The 15659-nt window shown below is 43.2% G+C and overlaps 1 protein-coding gene across 1 annotated transcript in view; it reads left to right on the top strand.

Annotated features, from left to right (window-relative positions):
• The first annotated feature begins 9780 nt into the window (after positions 1-9780).
• Positions 9781-15659, top strand: part of PPP2R2D (protein phosphatase 2 regulatory subunit Bdelta) — a 32808-nt gene continuing 26929 nt past the window's right edge. The window contains exons 1-2 of the mRNA XM_060768651.2: positions 9781-10157; positions 10296-10400. Of these exons, the coding sequence (XP_060624634.2) occupies positions 10151-10157; positions 10296-10400 (112 nt within the window). The 5' untranslated portion in view covers positions 9781-10150. The remainder of the gene's footprint in view (positions 10158-10295; positions 10401-15659) is intronic.

Genomic DNA, 15659 nt, shown 5'->3' with positions numbered 1-15659 from the left:
CAGCCAATTCTCTCACACAAGAAGCAACTTGCAGTTTCTCAATTTTTTTAAAAAAAATGTTTTAAAATGTTTTATGGTGTTTTGGGGCATCAAATTGTTGCCATTGTAAACCGCCCTGAGTTGCCTAAGGGCTGAGATTGGCGGTATACAAATATAGTAAGTAAGTAAATAAATTAATTGCCCGGACACACAAAAAAATAATCAAAATGAAGTTAATTGAAATTCTTTTAATGAATTCGCTCAAATCTATTGATATATGTAACAAAAGGGAATCCGTAAACAATAAAACACTAGAATAAAGAACATATATTTTCAGTTGCTCTATGAACAATGTATTTTTCTTGAAGCTTTAAATTTTAAGCTGAAGTTGAAAGCAATACTGTCACAAACATTTGAGAATATTGGTTATTTCTGATCATTTTAACTTAAGAAGGTGTTACAGACCAGACAAACATGTTAAAAAACAGAGCATCTGATGATCCAAGACCATCTTACAAAAAAGATTTCAGCAGTTTTAATGTTTTATTAACAATCTTGTATTAGTGGTCTGGTCGGTGTAAGATTTGGTGGGCCATAGGTCTCCCTTTATAGGTGAAATCCCACATACACCACTGTGCTGGCACAGCAGTGCCAGGAGATTTGAATCTCTTTTTCTTGCACTGCAAGAATTTATTTAAGCCATGCTTTTTGCAATCAGGTAACTTCTCCAGGTTGCAACCATAGGGTCAGCAACCTGGCAATCATTGTTAGAGTCTTTAGACCCAACCCTTTTCCCAGGGTTTTGGAGGCAAAGGAGGACCTTTGTTCAGTCTCACTGTTTGAAGCCTCACAGCAGGACATGTGGGATTCTCTTTCCCACCTGCACAAAGGCTTTACTTCTCACAGCTCTGCCAGGGGGAGTAAAGGGATAGTCCCACAGCTCTGCTGGGGGAATACAGCCAGCTCTGCTGGGGGAGTAAAAGGATAGTTCTACAGCTTTTGCTGGGTGTTAAAGAAATAGATCCACAGTTCTGCTGGGGAGTAAAGAAATAGTTCCTACAGCCTTCGTGGAGAAACTAAAGGACACCTTTCAGCTTGGCAGATCTACAGGAACTTTGCCTGGTAAGGGACTACTTGGGCTATCTATAAAGCAGCTTGGAACCGGGAGTAGGGGCCTCACGCCAGCAAGGTAAAGAGAGATTGCCCAGGGAGGGGTCAAAGGATTTCCCTAAGGAAGAAAGGAACAGTTTACCACCAGTTGCCTACCCTTTGTTGGCAGATTGAGGAAGCTACTGGTTTTCCAAGGTTATAAAGTGTTTAATTCATTTGTTTGAAGATTTAAGCCCAAATAAAGAACTTTGTTGAACTTATCTTGAGCCTCAATAAAACTTTGTGTTGGGAAATCTAAAGGGCCCTTCAGCTGAGGCACCCCAGCATCCTGTTGGGAATACAGAGAGCACATCCTGTAAACAGACATTATTTCAGGCCCAGTGTGCGACAGCACAACCAACATATCTGTTGAACTGCCTACTATACAGTACTAGAAATGAAAAGAATTTGGGTAAAACTATGGTTGTGATGGTATAATATAGGAGAAGACCACGCTTAAGTAATCTTCTAAATCTCTAAACCACGGTGAAACTTTACACCAGTTCTAGACTTGGCACAAAGAATTTTCTTCCCATTGGCTACCATATGCTTTAAAAAGGTAAATTTATTTTGGCATCCGTTTATATACGTTTAGATGTCTAAGAATGTATATATTTGTAGTATTCCTGATGTCTTTGAGTGATCTGACATTTTTAAAAATTCAGTCAGAGCAGAGAGAACTTCAGCAATGCTATGATTTTATTTTAAAGGAAAGATCTGACGCAGTCTTCACCACTGCCTCAAACATGAATGCCGTCAGAAATGCCAGGCGTGCTATTTTTAAAAGCAGTATTCTTTGCTTATGAATATACTGCTGTATGAGACTGTAACTTGCTTTTTCCTGCTGAGGTGAGATGCTATAGTTATCCACTAGCTAGCTGTTTTAAAGCTGACTTACAAAGGGGCCTTCTACACAGCCCTATATCCCAGAATATCAGGGCAGAAAATCCCACAATATCTGCTTTGAACTGGGTTATCTGAGTCCTGCCTTGATATTCTGGGATATAGGACTGTCTGGAAGGGCCCAAAGAATGTCTGAATCACAGCAAGTTTCAGTAAACTATTATTTTGAAAAATAAATGCATCAATGGGAGAGAGGATTATATATTATGTAGAGAACTTTAATAAAAAAACTGGTTTGAAAAGCATTGCTGTTTTGACTGTTGTATTTTAATAGTTTTTATACTAACCATATTTTTATGAAATAATATTCAGGATTCTAGATCCACTGAGTTATATAATTAAGTAGCATCTCCCAATCCAACATTCACCCCATGGCAGCCAGAATCAAGATTCTTGCCACAATTCTTCCTTGCAGATGAGATTTCTGGAAGGAAGGCATGTGTTCAGATCCTTTTATCCAGGCTGGATCAGTGTCTTATAATACTCTACAATGCATAGCAGTTACAGCATTTAAATACAAAGTGACAAGGGGAATATAAGAAAGGATAAAAACCCACGTGTTTCAACATTATTCACACACAATAACCAACTAGAAATCCAATAGCAGGACTTGAGTGCAATGCTCACATACTCTCCATAACTGATATTATTTAATAATAAAATTTATTTATAGACCGCCCTATCTCCCCGAAGGGATTCAGGGTGGTTTCCAAGAATATGGCAACCATTCAATGCCAAAAGAAAACCATACAAACAGTTTACATCAGGACAAGGCACATTATACAATACAAAAAACCTAACTGTAACTTAATAAACAAATTGACAAAAAATAAAAATAAAATAAAAATATCATAAAATACAAAGACCCTGATAAAATTTATTTATTTATTATTTATTTAGAGCTTTTATAAGGCGGTCTTCTCGACCTCCGAAGAGGGACTCAGGCCAGTTCACAACAGGAGATTCATAGACAATAGTATAAAAACATACGACATCATCATACATTAATACATAAAATACATTACAATACAGATCATATAATTACATAAGGCCAGGTCGTCAGAGTAAAATCACAAATTCATCACCATCCGTCAGTGTGGTCAGGAGTTATTGACTCAGTCATCATTCTGCAAATGCTATATTCCAAAGCCAAGATTTTACCAGCTTTCTGAAAGTCAGGAGGGAAGAGGCAGATCTAAACTCCAGCAGGAGAGAGTTCCAGAGCCGAGGGGCCACCACTGAGAAGGCCCTGTCCCTCGTCCCCACCAGACGCGATTGCGAGGATGGTGGGACCGAGAGCTGGGCCCCTCCAGAAGATCTTAACAACCTTGATGGTTCATAGGGGAGAATCCGTTCGGACAGGTAAACTGGGCCGGAGTCATTTAGGGATTTATAGGTCAGCACCAGCACTTTGAATTGTGCTCGGGAGCTAATTGGCAGCCAGTGGAGCTGACGCAACAGAGGGGTAGTATGCTCCCTGTACCCCGCTCCTGTTAGTAGTCTGGCTGCCGCCTGTTAGACTAATTGAAGCTTAGGCAACCCCACGTAGAGAGCGTTGCAGAAGTCTATACAGGATGTAACCAGAGCGTGGAGCACCGTGGCCAAGTCAGACTTCCCAAGGTAAAACACACTAAAAATGAAATATAATTCACAGTTATAGTATCTTTTATATGAAAATTATGGTAATGATGATTCATTCAATACATTAAATAGGTCGCATTGTTAATGTACTCTTATGTGCCTTCAAATTATTTACTTATTTATTCATGTATTTATTTACTGTATTTGTATACCGCCCTTCTCAGCCCTCAGGAGATTAAGGGCAGTTTACAATGGCAACAATTTGATGCCCAAAAACACCATAAAACATTTAAAAACATTAACACATAATATAAACCCATAACAAGAATATCAAAACATAGAACATTTGCGTCTCTTAATAAAAAACATTGTCCCATCTTGTCATCCAGTTGTTCCAATTCCTATGTCTTTTACCTTGCATTTTCAAACGCTTGCTCAAGCAACCAAGTCTTGACTCTTTTCCGGAATGCTAAGAAGGAGGGGGCCGATCTAATGTCCCCAGGAAGGGAGCTCCATCGCCGAGGGGCCACCACTGAGAAGGCCCTACCTCTTGTCCCCTCCAAACGTGTTTCTTATGGTGATCCTACCATAGGGTTTTCTTGGCAAGATTTGTTCAGAGGAGATCTGCTATTGCTTTCCTTCTCCATTTCCACTAAAAGGTTATTATACCAGAGGCAATATATATGGTAGCTAATAACTAATAGCCACTGATGGTACTAACAATCATGATTTTATTCAATTCACCTTTAAAACTATCCAGTTAGCAGTTAACAGCATCTCTACAACTGGGGCAATACATTTCACAATATTTATTTTAGGCTATGTAACAGAGACCCCTTCTACACAACTGAATAAAATCCCAAATTTTCTGCTTTGAACTGGAACATATAGCAGTGTGGCTACAGATAACCCAGTTCAAAGCAGATATTGTGGGATTTTCTACCTTGATATTCAGGAGCCCCTTCCACACAGCTGAATAAAGTCCCACAATATCTGCTTTGAATTGAGATATATGGCAGGGTGGACTCAGATAATGCAGTTCAAAGCAGATATTGTGGGATTTTCTGCCTTGATATTCTGGGTAATATGGCTGTGTGGAAGGGTCCTGGGATGAGAGACGAAGTTGGGTTCTGTAGGATATATTCCAGAGGAAGGAATGGGCAAATCTATATCTGATATTTTTTAAGAATATCATATGCAATCAAGAGGGCCATTATGTTGGCAGGCGACTTGAAGGGACATACGTACATGTGACAAAATGTGTCATTTTATCAGTCCTTGATCTTCTATGATTCAGCAACAGTTGATGACTGTTTCCTACCCTTTCCACATCATGCATAACTTTATACACCTCTATTATGTATCTGCTTATGCATAGCTAAACTGCCCTGGATGTAATCATTTATTGTATGCAATATACTTTTGTCCTTTGCTCTTTTGCTGCCGTTATCTGCTTTACTGCTAGCCCCGGGCATGTAGCGGGGGGGGGGGGGGGGTTGAGGGGCTTCAGCCCCCTCCGAAATTCTCAGGGTGGTCCGCGAGAAGGCCTTACTGGTGCATTATTTAAACTGTTATGTTTATTCATATTATGATCTGATCACCATGCTCAATATATCCCATATGCATGGGGCTATTGGGATAACAATACAAAAGGTTTGCTAGGGTAGATCCTCAGCCCCCTGCCTTGAATCCAACTCACCCCCCCCCCCCCCGAATCAAACTCAGCACCCCCCAAATCAAAATCCTGGCTACGGGCCTGGCTAGCCCACTAAAGGATTTTTCTTGAACCTGCTTGAACTGCACCTCACAATGGGATATCCTGTCTGAATTCAATCCCATAATCAATGTTAATTAAATACTACTACAATGTTACTCTGCTAGTTGTGTCTTTAAGGCCCCTTCTACACTGCCACGCAATCCAATTATCAAAGCAGATAATCCAAATTATCTGCTTTGAACTGGATTATAAGAGTCTATACCACCAGATACTCAAAGCAGATAATCAGAATTTTGCATGGTGGTGTAGAAGGGGCCTCAGTCTCAGAGGAAGGCAAAAGTAAACACCATATTTGATTGTGATTCTGCATAGCAGGGTGTTGAACGTGATGGCCCTTATGGTCTCTTCCAACTCTATGATTCATCTGGACAAACCTTGCCAAGAAAATGAAATGATATTGTGCTGTCGCACGCTGGGCCTGTGCATATGACTGTAGACGGGACATAAATTCTGTGTGCCCAATGGGACGCCGGGGCTGCCTCAGATTAAAGGCCCTTGGACCTCCCCAAAACGAAGTTCTGTAGAGGCTTAAAGTAAATCCAACAAAGTTCAAAATCCAACAAACAAACAGGTACTTTAAAGCTTTCTTAACAGTCTATTGGCTCTTGCAGTCTTGTTCACTGGGAACAGGCACTATCTTCATAACTGTATACTAACTAATGGGGAAATCCTTAACTTCTAATCTGGGCAGTCTGTACTTGCCTCTGTTGGCGTGGAGCCCCTGCACCCGGTACCAACTGTGTCTGGCTTCCACGAGCGACCCTTGCCAAGCAGAGCTTTGTAGACTTCCAGGGGAAAAGAAGGAGTTCAGGTTGCTGTGATGGCTGGCCGAAGTCCCTCAGCAAAGGAGCTGTAAGGCTGTAAAATCCTCAGCCAAGCTGTGGGGCCTTTTCTCCCGGGCCAAGCTGTAGGCTGTATATCTCCCCGGCCAAGCCGTAGAAGACAAAGCTTTCTACATGAGCTCTTCGTTTTATGTCCTGTGCGAAAGGCTTCTCTGTGAGAACTGAACTCAAAATGGCCCCTATTCCCACTAAAACTCAAAAAGGGGCGGGACCAGGGAGCCTAACAATAATTGACAGGTGGCTTGCCCTATGATTGCAGCCAAAAGAAGCCACCTATCTGCAGAGTCCCTGAAACTTAGGACTGCAACAAACATTCAATGCTAAGCAAACAAAATTGGAGCTACTGGTACAGTTGTACCTGCACAGATATGTTCACCTTTTGGTAGTCTCTGTAAGCTAGAAATGAGTTGAAGGCACACAACACATATAACTCCACTGGCCACTGCAAAACTGTCCTTCTGCCGGAGACCACTTTAAAATTGGGATCTTACAGGCCATGCCAAGGTTTCATGAAGACAGCAGCAACATGTGTGTAATGATCCAAAGAACAAGTTGTTCTGGCTGAAGGACTGGGGAATGATTCAAATATTTATGCTGTGGGCAGGAGGAAGATGACAATGCTGAAACTTATATAATCTTGGAAGCATTCTTTGCAACAATTACAAGCAGAAGTGGGTTTGCTTACATTTTACCTTCTTCACCAACACTTAAAATTTGTGTTATATAAACTCTTATATTTTCTTGGTAGTATCAGAATTGATATCAAAAAGGCATATCCTATTCAGCAGCTACCCTATAACATAAAGATAAGGATGCTTAGGAGCAATTTAGCATGGCATGTTCCATTCACCGGTGTTTCGGCAAGCAGGGACCCACTTCTATTTTTATACGGTATAGTTCTATCTATTAATGCATACGGGACCATTTTCTCCTATTAAAAATACATTGCACTTTAATCTCTCTTTCTCCCATGCAAGCATACAGAGTATTTCGTTATCTTCATACATTTGTGTGGAAGGAACCCGAGTCTACTGTAAATGGATGCCAGAACAAAGTCATACCCTTCTGACAAGACAAGTCAGGGACTCCTTCCTCACAGTTGTATAAAATCCACATTGAACTGGATTATATGGCAGTATGGACTCAGAAAATCCAGTTCAAAGCAGATATTGTGGATTATCTGCTTTGATATTCTGCGTTATATGGCTGTGTGGAAGGGCCAAGAGAGAGGCCCCTTCCACACAGCTGAATAAAATCCAACATTTATTTATTTATTCATTTAAACTATTTACACCCTGCCTCAAGGTGGCTTACATAGAAGCAATTATGCAATGCCTTAAAACATATACAATGCCAAAAATTAAAATTAAATTAAAACATATTAAACATTTAAAAACATTACATTCCATATTAAAATTACGCCACCTATAGTCGTAGTCCAAGCCATTCCATAGTCATTCCATATATTTCAAATCTGTTCATTGCACTGCACTATTCTCTGAAAGCCTGATCCAACAGCCACGTTTTTACCTTTGTTCTGAAGGCTAGGAGGGAGGGGGCTGATCCAATGTCACTGGGGAGGGAGTTCCATAGCTGAAGGGCCACCACTGAAAAGGCCTTGTCTCACATCCTCACCAGTTGCGCTTAAAGAGGTGAGACTGAGAGCAGGGCCTTTCCAGATGATCTTAATCTCAGAGATGGTTCATATGGGAAGATACATTTGGACAGGTTGTTGAGAAGTGATTAGATGTCCCTGTTCGTTTCCTCTCTGTTGTTTTGCTATTGTAATTTTAGAGGTTTTTTAATACTGGTAGCCAGATTTTGTCTATTTTCATGGTTTCCTCCTTTCTGTTGAAATCATCCACATGACTGTGGATTTCAGTGGCTTCTCTGTGTAGTCTGACATGGTGGTTGTTGGAGTGGTCCAGCATTTCTGTGTTCTCAAATAAAATGCTGTGTCCAGGTTGGTTCATCAGGTGCTCTGCTATGGCTGACTTCTCTGGTTGAAGTAGTCTGCAGTGCCTTTCATGTTCCTTGATTCGTGTTTGGGCAAGGCTGCGTTTGGTGGTCCCTATGTAGACTTGTCCACAGCTGCATGGTATACGGTAGACTCCTGCAGAGGCGAGAGGATCCCTCTTGTCCTTTGCTGAATGTAGCATTTGTTGGATTTCCTTGGTGGGTCTGTAGATAGTTTGTATGTTATGTTTCCCCATCAGCTTCCCAATGCGGTCAGTGGTTCCCTTGATGTATGGCAAGAACGCTTTTCCTATGGGTGGGTCTTTGTCTTGACTCTCATGGCTTGTTCTCGGTCTTGCAGCTCTTCTGATGTCTGAGGTGGAGTATCCATTGGCCTGGAGAGCCCAGTTGAGGTGGTTCAATTCACCTTGGAGGAGGTGGGCTTCGCAGATTTTTTTGCACAGTCTGCAAAGACTTTAATGATGCTTCTTTTTTGACTTGGGTGATGGTTGGAGTTTTTGTGTAGATATCTATCTCTGTGTGTGGGTTTTCTGTAAACGGTGTGACCCAATTGTTGATCTGGTTTACGAATGAGTAGGACATCTAGAAAAGGCAGTCTTCCTTCATTTTCTTTTTCCATGGTGAATTGTATATTTGGTTGGATGCTGTTCAGATGGTCCAGGAACTGTTTAGTTCTTCTTCTCCATGGCTCCAAATGGCAAAACAACAGAGAGGAAACAAACAAGGACATCTAATCACTTCTCAACAAAAGATCGCCCCAGGGACTGCCAGGCCATCAAATGCTAATCAAGGTGGTCAGGGGTTTTTTTGGTCGTGTCAGGAGCGACTTGAGAAACTGCAAGTCGCTTCTGGTGTGAGAGAATTGGCCGTCTGCAAGGACGTTGCCCAGGGGACACCCGGATGATTTTTTATGTTTTTATCATCCTTGTGGGAGGCTTCTCTCATGTCCCCACATGAGGAACTGGAGCTGATAGAGGGAGCTCATCCGCCTCTCCCCGGATTCAAACCTGCGACCTGTCGGTCTTCAGTCCTGCCGGCACAAGGGTTTAACCCACTGCGCCACCGGGGGCTCCTAAGGTAGTCAATTGAAACATTCACACCCAGCTCCAGCAGGCAAGAGTCCTTTGTCCCACCCTGGTCATTCCATAGATAAACCCTTTTTCCTAATTCCAACAGACCTCACTACCTCTGAGGATGCTTGCCATAGATGCAGGCGAAACGTCAGGAGATAATGCCTCCAGAACATAGCCCTATAGCCCGAAAAAACCTACAACAACCCAATAACCCACAATATCTGCTTTGAACTGGGTTATCTGAGTCCACACGGCCATATACTCCACTTCAAAGCAGATAATGTGGGGTTTTATTCAGCTGTGTGGAAGGGGCCATTCTGCAGTCCCGATGAGCAACTTTTCCTTGCCTCTCCTTTGCCTCTGCCCAAATTGGAGGCAGGCGGCGACGCCAACCACGCCAGCCTCATTCATGCCCAGGTTTCTCCACTAGGGGGGGAAGGTCTTTTTGTGCCTCGGGCGGGCGAGAAGCCGCTTTTTCCTTCTTTTTTCGACCGCCTTAGGGGAAGCAGGGAAGGAGAAACTCCGAGGCAGGCCGGCCGGCTCGTGCGCCTCCCTGGCCCAATCCCGGGCTCTCCCTCCCTCCCTCCCTTCCGGGCCTAGTCTCTCCATCCTCCTCGCGCCCTCTTTTTCTTCCCCCCGCCCGTCGGAGGCTGGCGGAGGGATGACGTCACCGGATCAGGCTGACCGGCAATGGGCGCCATTTTGAAACCCCCAAACCTCCGGCGGCGGCGGCGGCGCTGGCCGCCACAGCAGAAGCAGCGGCAGAAGCGGAAGCCGAAGCGGCGTCTCTAGCCTCCCGCCCCGGTGGGTGCCTGGGCCTCGCGGGCTTGGCAGAAGGGCCAGTCTCCGGCCGGCACGCGCCGCGCGACATGGCAGGTAAGGCGAGGCCGGAGAGGAGGGCCCTGGGCCGGCGGCAGGGCAGTGGGCTTGGGCCTAGTCGCCGGGGAGGCGCCTTCAGGGCCTGGCGGGGTGGCTGGACCTCAGCGCTCTCTTTCTTTCCTCCCTCGCTTGCAGGAGTGGCCGGCGGAGGAGGAGGAGGAGGCGGCGGCGGCGGCAGCAACGACTTCCAGTGGTGCTTTTCCCAGGTCAAGGGGGCCATCGACGAGGACGTGGCGGAAGGTAAAGGCCTCGCTCCCCCTGCCCTCTCACCCTACAAGGGGAAAGCGTTATGATCACACCGCTTCCCCCGCGCTCGTTCAGGTTTATTTGAAGAATCACAACGCTGAAAGAGATTGCAAGGGCCCTCCAGCCCCCCCCCCCCCCCCCCCGCTGCCATGCTCAAGCACACCACCAAAGCATTCCCGACAGATGGCCACCCACCCTCGTGTTTCAAAGCCTCCATCCCAGTGTTACTGTCAAGAGGTTCTTCCTCACATTTAGGTGGAATATCTTTTTCCTGCAGTTTTAATCTATTGCAGAAAACAGCCATATAGTTTAATAACTGCATGAATACTGCCCAGAAGCTTCAATTAGTACAACGTGCGGCAGCCAGGTTACTAATGGGAGTGGGGTACAGGGAGCATACTACTCTGTTGCGCCAGCTCCACTGGCTGCCAGTCAGCTTCCAAGGACAATTCAAAGTGCTGGTCTTAACCTATAAAGCCCTAAAGGACTCCGGCCCAATTTACCTGTCTGAACGTATCCTCCCTTATGAGCCATCAAGATTACTAAGATCGTCTGGAGGGGCCTCCTCTCGATCCCACCGGCCTCACAGGCGCGGCTGATGGGGACGAGAGACAGGGCCTTCTCGGTGGTGGCCCCTCGACTCTGGAACTCCCTTCCACTGGAGACCAGAACTGCTCCTTCGATCTTAACGTTCAGGAAACAGGTGAAAACCTGGCTTTGGGGATTGGCATTCAACGAATGAGCCATGATCCTGTGATATGGATGGATGACGACGAATAATGACTTTAATGACGACTGACCACTGTAATCATATGATTGTATTTTTGCTATTTTAATTGTTTCAATGTTTTAATGTGTTAGTGTTATTTAGAAATATGATGTTTTAATGACGGTCTGTAATATTGATGTTGGAAATCGGCCCGAGTCCCTCGAATGGAGGTGAGAAGACCGGTATACAAAACTACCAAATAAATAAATAAATGAGGGTCCTTCCACACAGCCCTATATCCCAGGATATCAAGGCAGAAAATCCCACAATATCGGCTTTGAACTCTGTTATCTGAGTTGACACTCAGATAATATGGGAGTTTCTGCTTTGTAATTCTGAGATATAGGGCTGTGTGGAAGGGCCCTGGGTCTACACTGGATTACTGTATATACTCAAGTATAAGCTTAGATTTTCAGCCCCCTTTTTAGGCTGAAAAAGCTCCCCTTGGTTTATACTCGAATCGAGATTATTTATTATTTTACTCTGTTATTAGTATTATTTTATTACTTTTATTATTTTACTCTATATGGAGCCCCCGGTGGCACAGTGGGTTAAACCCCTGTGCTGGCAGGACTGAAGACCATCAGGTTGCAGGTTCAAATCCAGGGAGAGGTGGATGAGCTCCATCTATCAGCTCTAGCTCCTCATGCGGGGACATGAGAGAAGCCTCCCACAAAGATGATAAAAACATCAAATCATCCGGGCGTCCCCTGAGCAGCGTCCTTGCAGACAGACAATTCTCTCACACCAGAAGCGACTTGCAGTTTCTCAAGTCGCTCCTGACACGACAAAAAAAAATTACTCTATTATTATTATTGCATTTATTATTTTTCTCTATGATTGTTTATATTGCATTTATTATTTTTCTCTATTTATTATTATTACATATATTATTTTACTCTCTTAATTATTATGGGAAGGATAGATGAGCACATTTACATGGAAGAAGTTGAGAATCATGGTTTAATCGGAGTTGGACAGTCTTATCTTAAATTACAGTTTTATGTAAATATTCAAAAGCTTTTAACCTACTGAAGTCTCAATTAATGTAATTTTATTGGTATCTATTTTTATTTTGCATTTCCCACCCTCAGCTTATACTCAAGTCAATACATTTTCCCAGTTTTTGTGGTAAAATTAGATGCCTCAGCTTATATTTGGGTCGGCTTATATTCGAGTATATACGGTATATGCCAGTGTGGACTCAGGGCCCTTCCACACACCCTATATCCCAGGATTCCAAGGCAGAAAATCCCACAATATCTGCCTTGAACTATATTATCTGAGTCCATGCTCAGATAATGTAGCATTTTCTGCTTTGAAATTCTGAGATATAGGGCTGTGTGGGTCTACACTGGATTATATGCCAGTGTGGACTCAGGGTCCTTCCACACACCCCGATATCCCAAAATATCTGAGTCCACACTGCCATATATCCCAGTTCAAAGCAGATAATGAGGGATTTTATTCAGCTGTGTGGAAGGGGCCTCAGATAACCCAGTTCAGAGCAGATACTGTGGGATTTTCTGGCTTGATATTCAAGAGGCCATTCCACACAGCCCTATATCCTAGAATATCAAGACAGAAAATTCCACAATATCTCTTTGAACTGGGTTATCTGAGTCCACATTCAGATAATGTGAGGTTTTATGCCTTGATATTCTGGGATATAGAGCTTTGTGGAAATCCCTGGCTTATATGGCTGTGTGGAAGGATCCCTTCTCTTACCGTCAGGAGGTTCTTCCTCACGTTTAGATGGAATATCTTTCCTGCAATTTGAGTCCATTGCAGAAAACTGCCATATAGGGCAATGTAGATTCATATAACATAGTTCAAATCAGATAATGTGGATGATCCGCTTTGATAACCTGGATTATACGGCAGCATAGAAGGGATCAAAGCCTCCATCCCAGGCCCCTTCAACACATCTGAATAAAATCCCATATTGAACTGGAATATATAGTAGTTTGGACTCAGGGTCCTTCCGCACAGCCCTATGTCCCAGAATATCAAAGCAGAACATCGCACAATATCTGCTTTGAACTGGATTATCTGAGTCAACACTGCTATATATTTCAGTTCAAATCAGATAATCTGGGATTTTATTCAACTGTGTGGAAGGGGCCTCTGAGCACTTCCACATGGCCATTTAACCCAGAATATCAAGGCAGAAAATCCCACAATATCTGATTTGAACTGCGGCTCCATTCTCACAGCTGAATAAAATCCCATATTTTCTGCTTTGAACTGGAATATATGGCAGTGTGGACTCAGATAACCCAGTTCAAAGCAGATTTCTGGGACTTTCTACCGTGGTATTCTGGGTTATATGGCTGTGTAGAAGGGCCCCTATTCTTACCATCAGGAGGTTCTTCCTTGTCTTTTCCTGCCATTTGAATCCATTGCATAATTCTGCATTTTTTCGTGTCAGGAGCGACTTGAGAAACTACCAGTCGTGCTAGTCCCTTCTGGTATGAGAGAATAGGCTGTCTGCAAGGATGTTACCCAGGGGATGCCTGGACTTTTGATGTTTTTACCATCCTTGTGGGAGGCTTCTCGCATGGGGACCTGGAGCTGACAGAGGGAGACCAACCTGCTCTCCCCAGATTCAAACCACTGACCTGTCAGCAGTCCTGCCAGCACAAGGGTTAAATCATTGTGCCACCATATGAAATCCATATTATCGGCTTTGAACTGGATTATATGCCAGTGTAGACTCATACAACCCAGTTCAAATCAGATAATGTGGATTATCTGCTTTGATAACCTGGATTATATGGCAGTGTAGAAGAGGACAAATCCCCCATCCCACTCTTACTGTCAGGAGATTCTTCCTCGTGCTTAGGTGGACTATCTTTTCCTGCCATTTAAATCCATTGCAGAAAACCGCCATATGAAATCCAGATTACATGCTTTGAACTGGATTATATGGTAGTGTAGATTCATATAACCCAGTTCAAATCTGATACTGTGGATTATTATACTATTTATATATATCCCACTTTTTCTCTCCATACGGAGATTCAAAGTGGCTCACAACTAAAAGGATTGCAATACAACTTCAAATATACAAGTATTAAAGCAGTATTAAACATAATCAAAAGCATATAAAATCACAGGAGCCCCTGACTTGATCTTTAAAATTTCAAATCTGAAATGAACTAAGAATGGCTAAGACGATGAAACGGTTGAGGTTTTGAACAAGACAAAGTTTTTATCCCAGATTATCTGGCAATGGAGACTCATGTAATTCAGTTTAATGCAGAAAATCTGGGATCAGATCCTGGGATATAAGGCCTATCTGGAAGGGCCCTCAGCCTCCTTTTCTCCCAAATTTGAACTTACCCATCTCCATCAGAAAGCCTTCCAAATATTTGATCATTTTGGTCGCCTTTCTCCCTTTAAACATGCTACAGGTTCCTCTGGCACACAGTGGGTTGGGGAAATGCCTCTGATCTCTACAGCAAGTCAAAAAGTCAAAAGATGTGCTCTTTCTTCAGGAAATCCTTTCCTATATATCCATTCAAGGATATATTTCTATCTCTCTCCTCTTCTTGGAAAATGTGTAGGGGGATTGCTGAGTCTGACTAAGCTCTGCCAGCTCTGCATCCTGCAGAAAAACATTTTTTTTCCAATCTCTCCTATTCTTTATGTCTTGGAGAGATGATAAGACAGTGAAGGAAAGCAACCAGAATAAAATAGAGAAGTGTGTGTGACTGAGTAGTCTATCAAAACTGTCATGCTCTTCTTCTGTGTTATTTGGGAAAGAGTGCCTCTTCAGTTAAAAATCGTTTTTAGCAAGCATGTCAGACGATCTTCGTAGTAAGACAAAATTGGTCATTTACTGATATGTTAATTAGGTTAACTGGTGCTGCATCTGCACCATAGAATTAATGCACTTTGACACCACTTTAACTGCCACTGTTCAGTACTATGGAATCTTGGGAGTTGTGGTTTTACGTCTTTAGCCTTCTCATCCAAAGAGTGTAAGTGCCTTAAAGTAAAGGTAAAAGTTTCCCCTTGACATTGTCTAGTCATGACTCTGGGGGTTGGTGCTCATCTCCGTAGACACGTCCAAAGTCATGTGGCCAGCATGACTGCATGGATCGCCGTTACCTTCCTGCAGAAGCGGTACCTATTGGTGTACTCACATTTGCATGTTTTCGAACTGCTAGGTTGGCAGAAGCTGGGTCTAATAGCAGGAGCTCATCCCACTCCTAGGATTCGAACTGCCAAACTTTATGTCAGCAAGTTCAGCAGCTCAGCAGGATCTCATAACATTGAGTCATGCTAGTTAAAGCAGTGTCAAACTGCATGAATTCTACAGTGTGGATGCACCCTAGATTTGGTTTGTAGAATTATGTATTCCAGGTTGAACCTAGATAAGGTCATTGGGGTTTACTGCTTAGTAAATGTACTCAGTAATACTGTACTGTCTAATTGATACTGCTTCATTGAAAGTATCTGGTACTATAGTATTCAAA

This window comes from Anolis sagrei, chromosome 3, assembly GCF_037176765.1.
Source record: "Anolis sagrei isolate rAnoSag1 chromosome 3, rAnoSag1.mat, whole genome shotgun sequence".
Taxonomy (NCBI): Eukaryota; Metazoa; Chordata; class Lepidosauria; order Squamata; family Dactyloidae; genus Anolis; species Anolis sagrei.
This window is presented reverse-complemented; position numbering and strand designations above follow the sequence as displayed.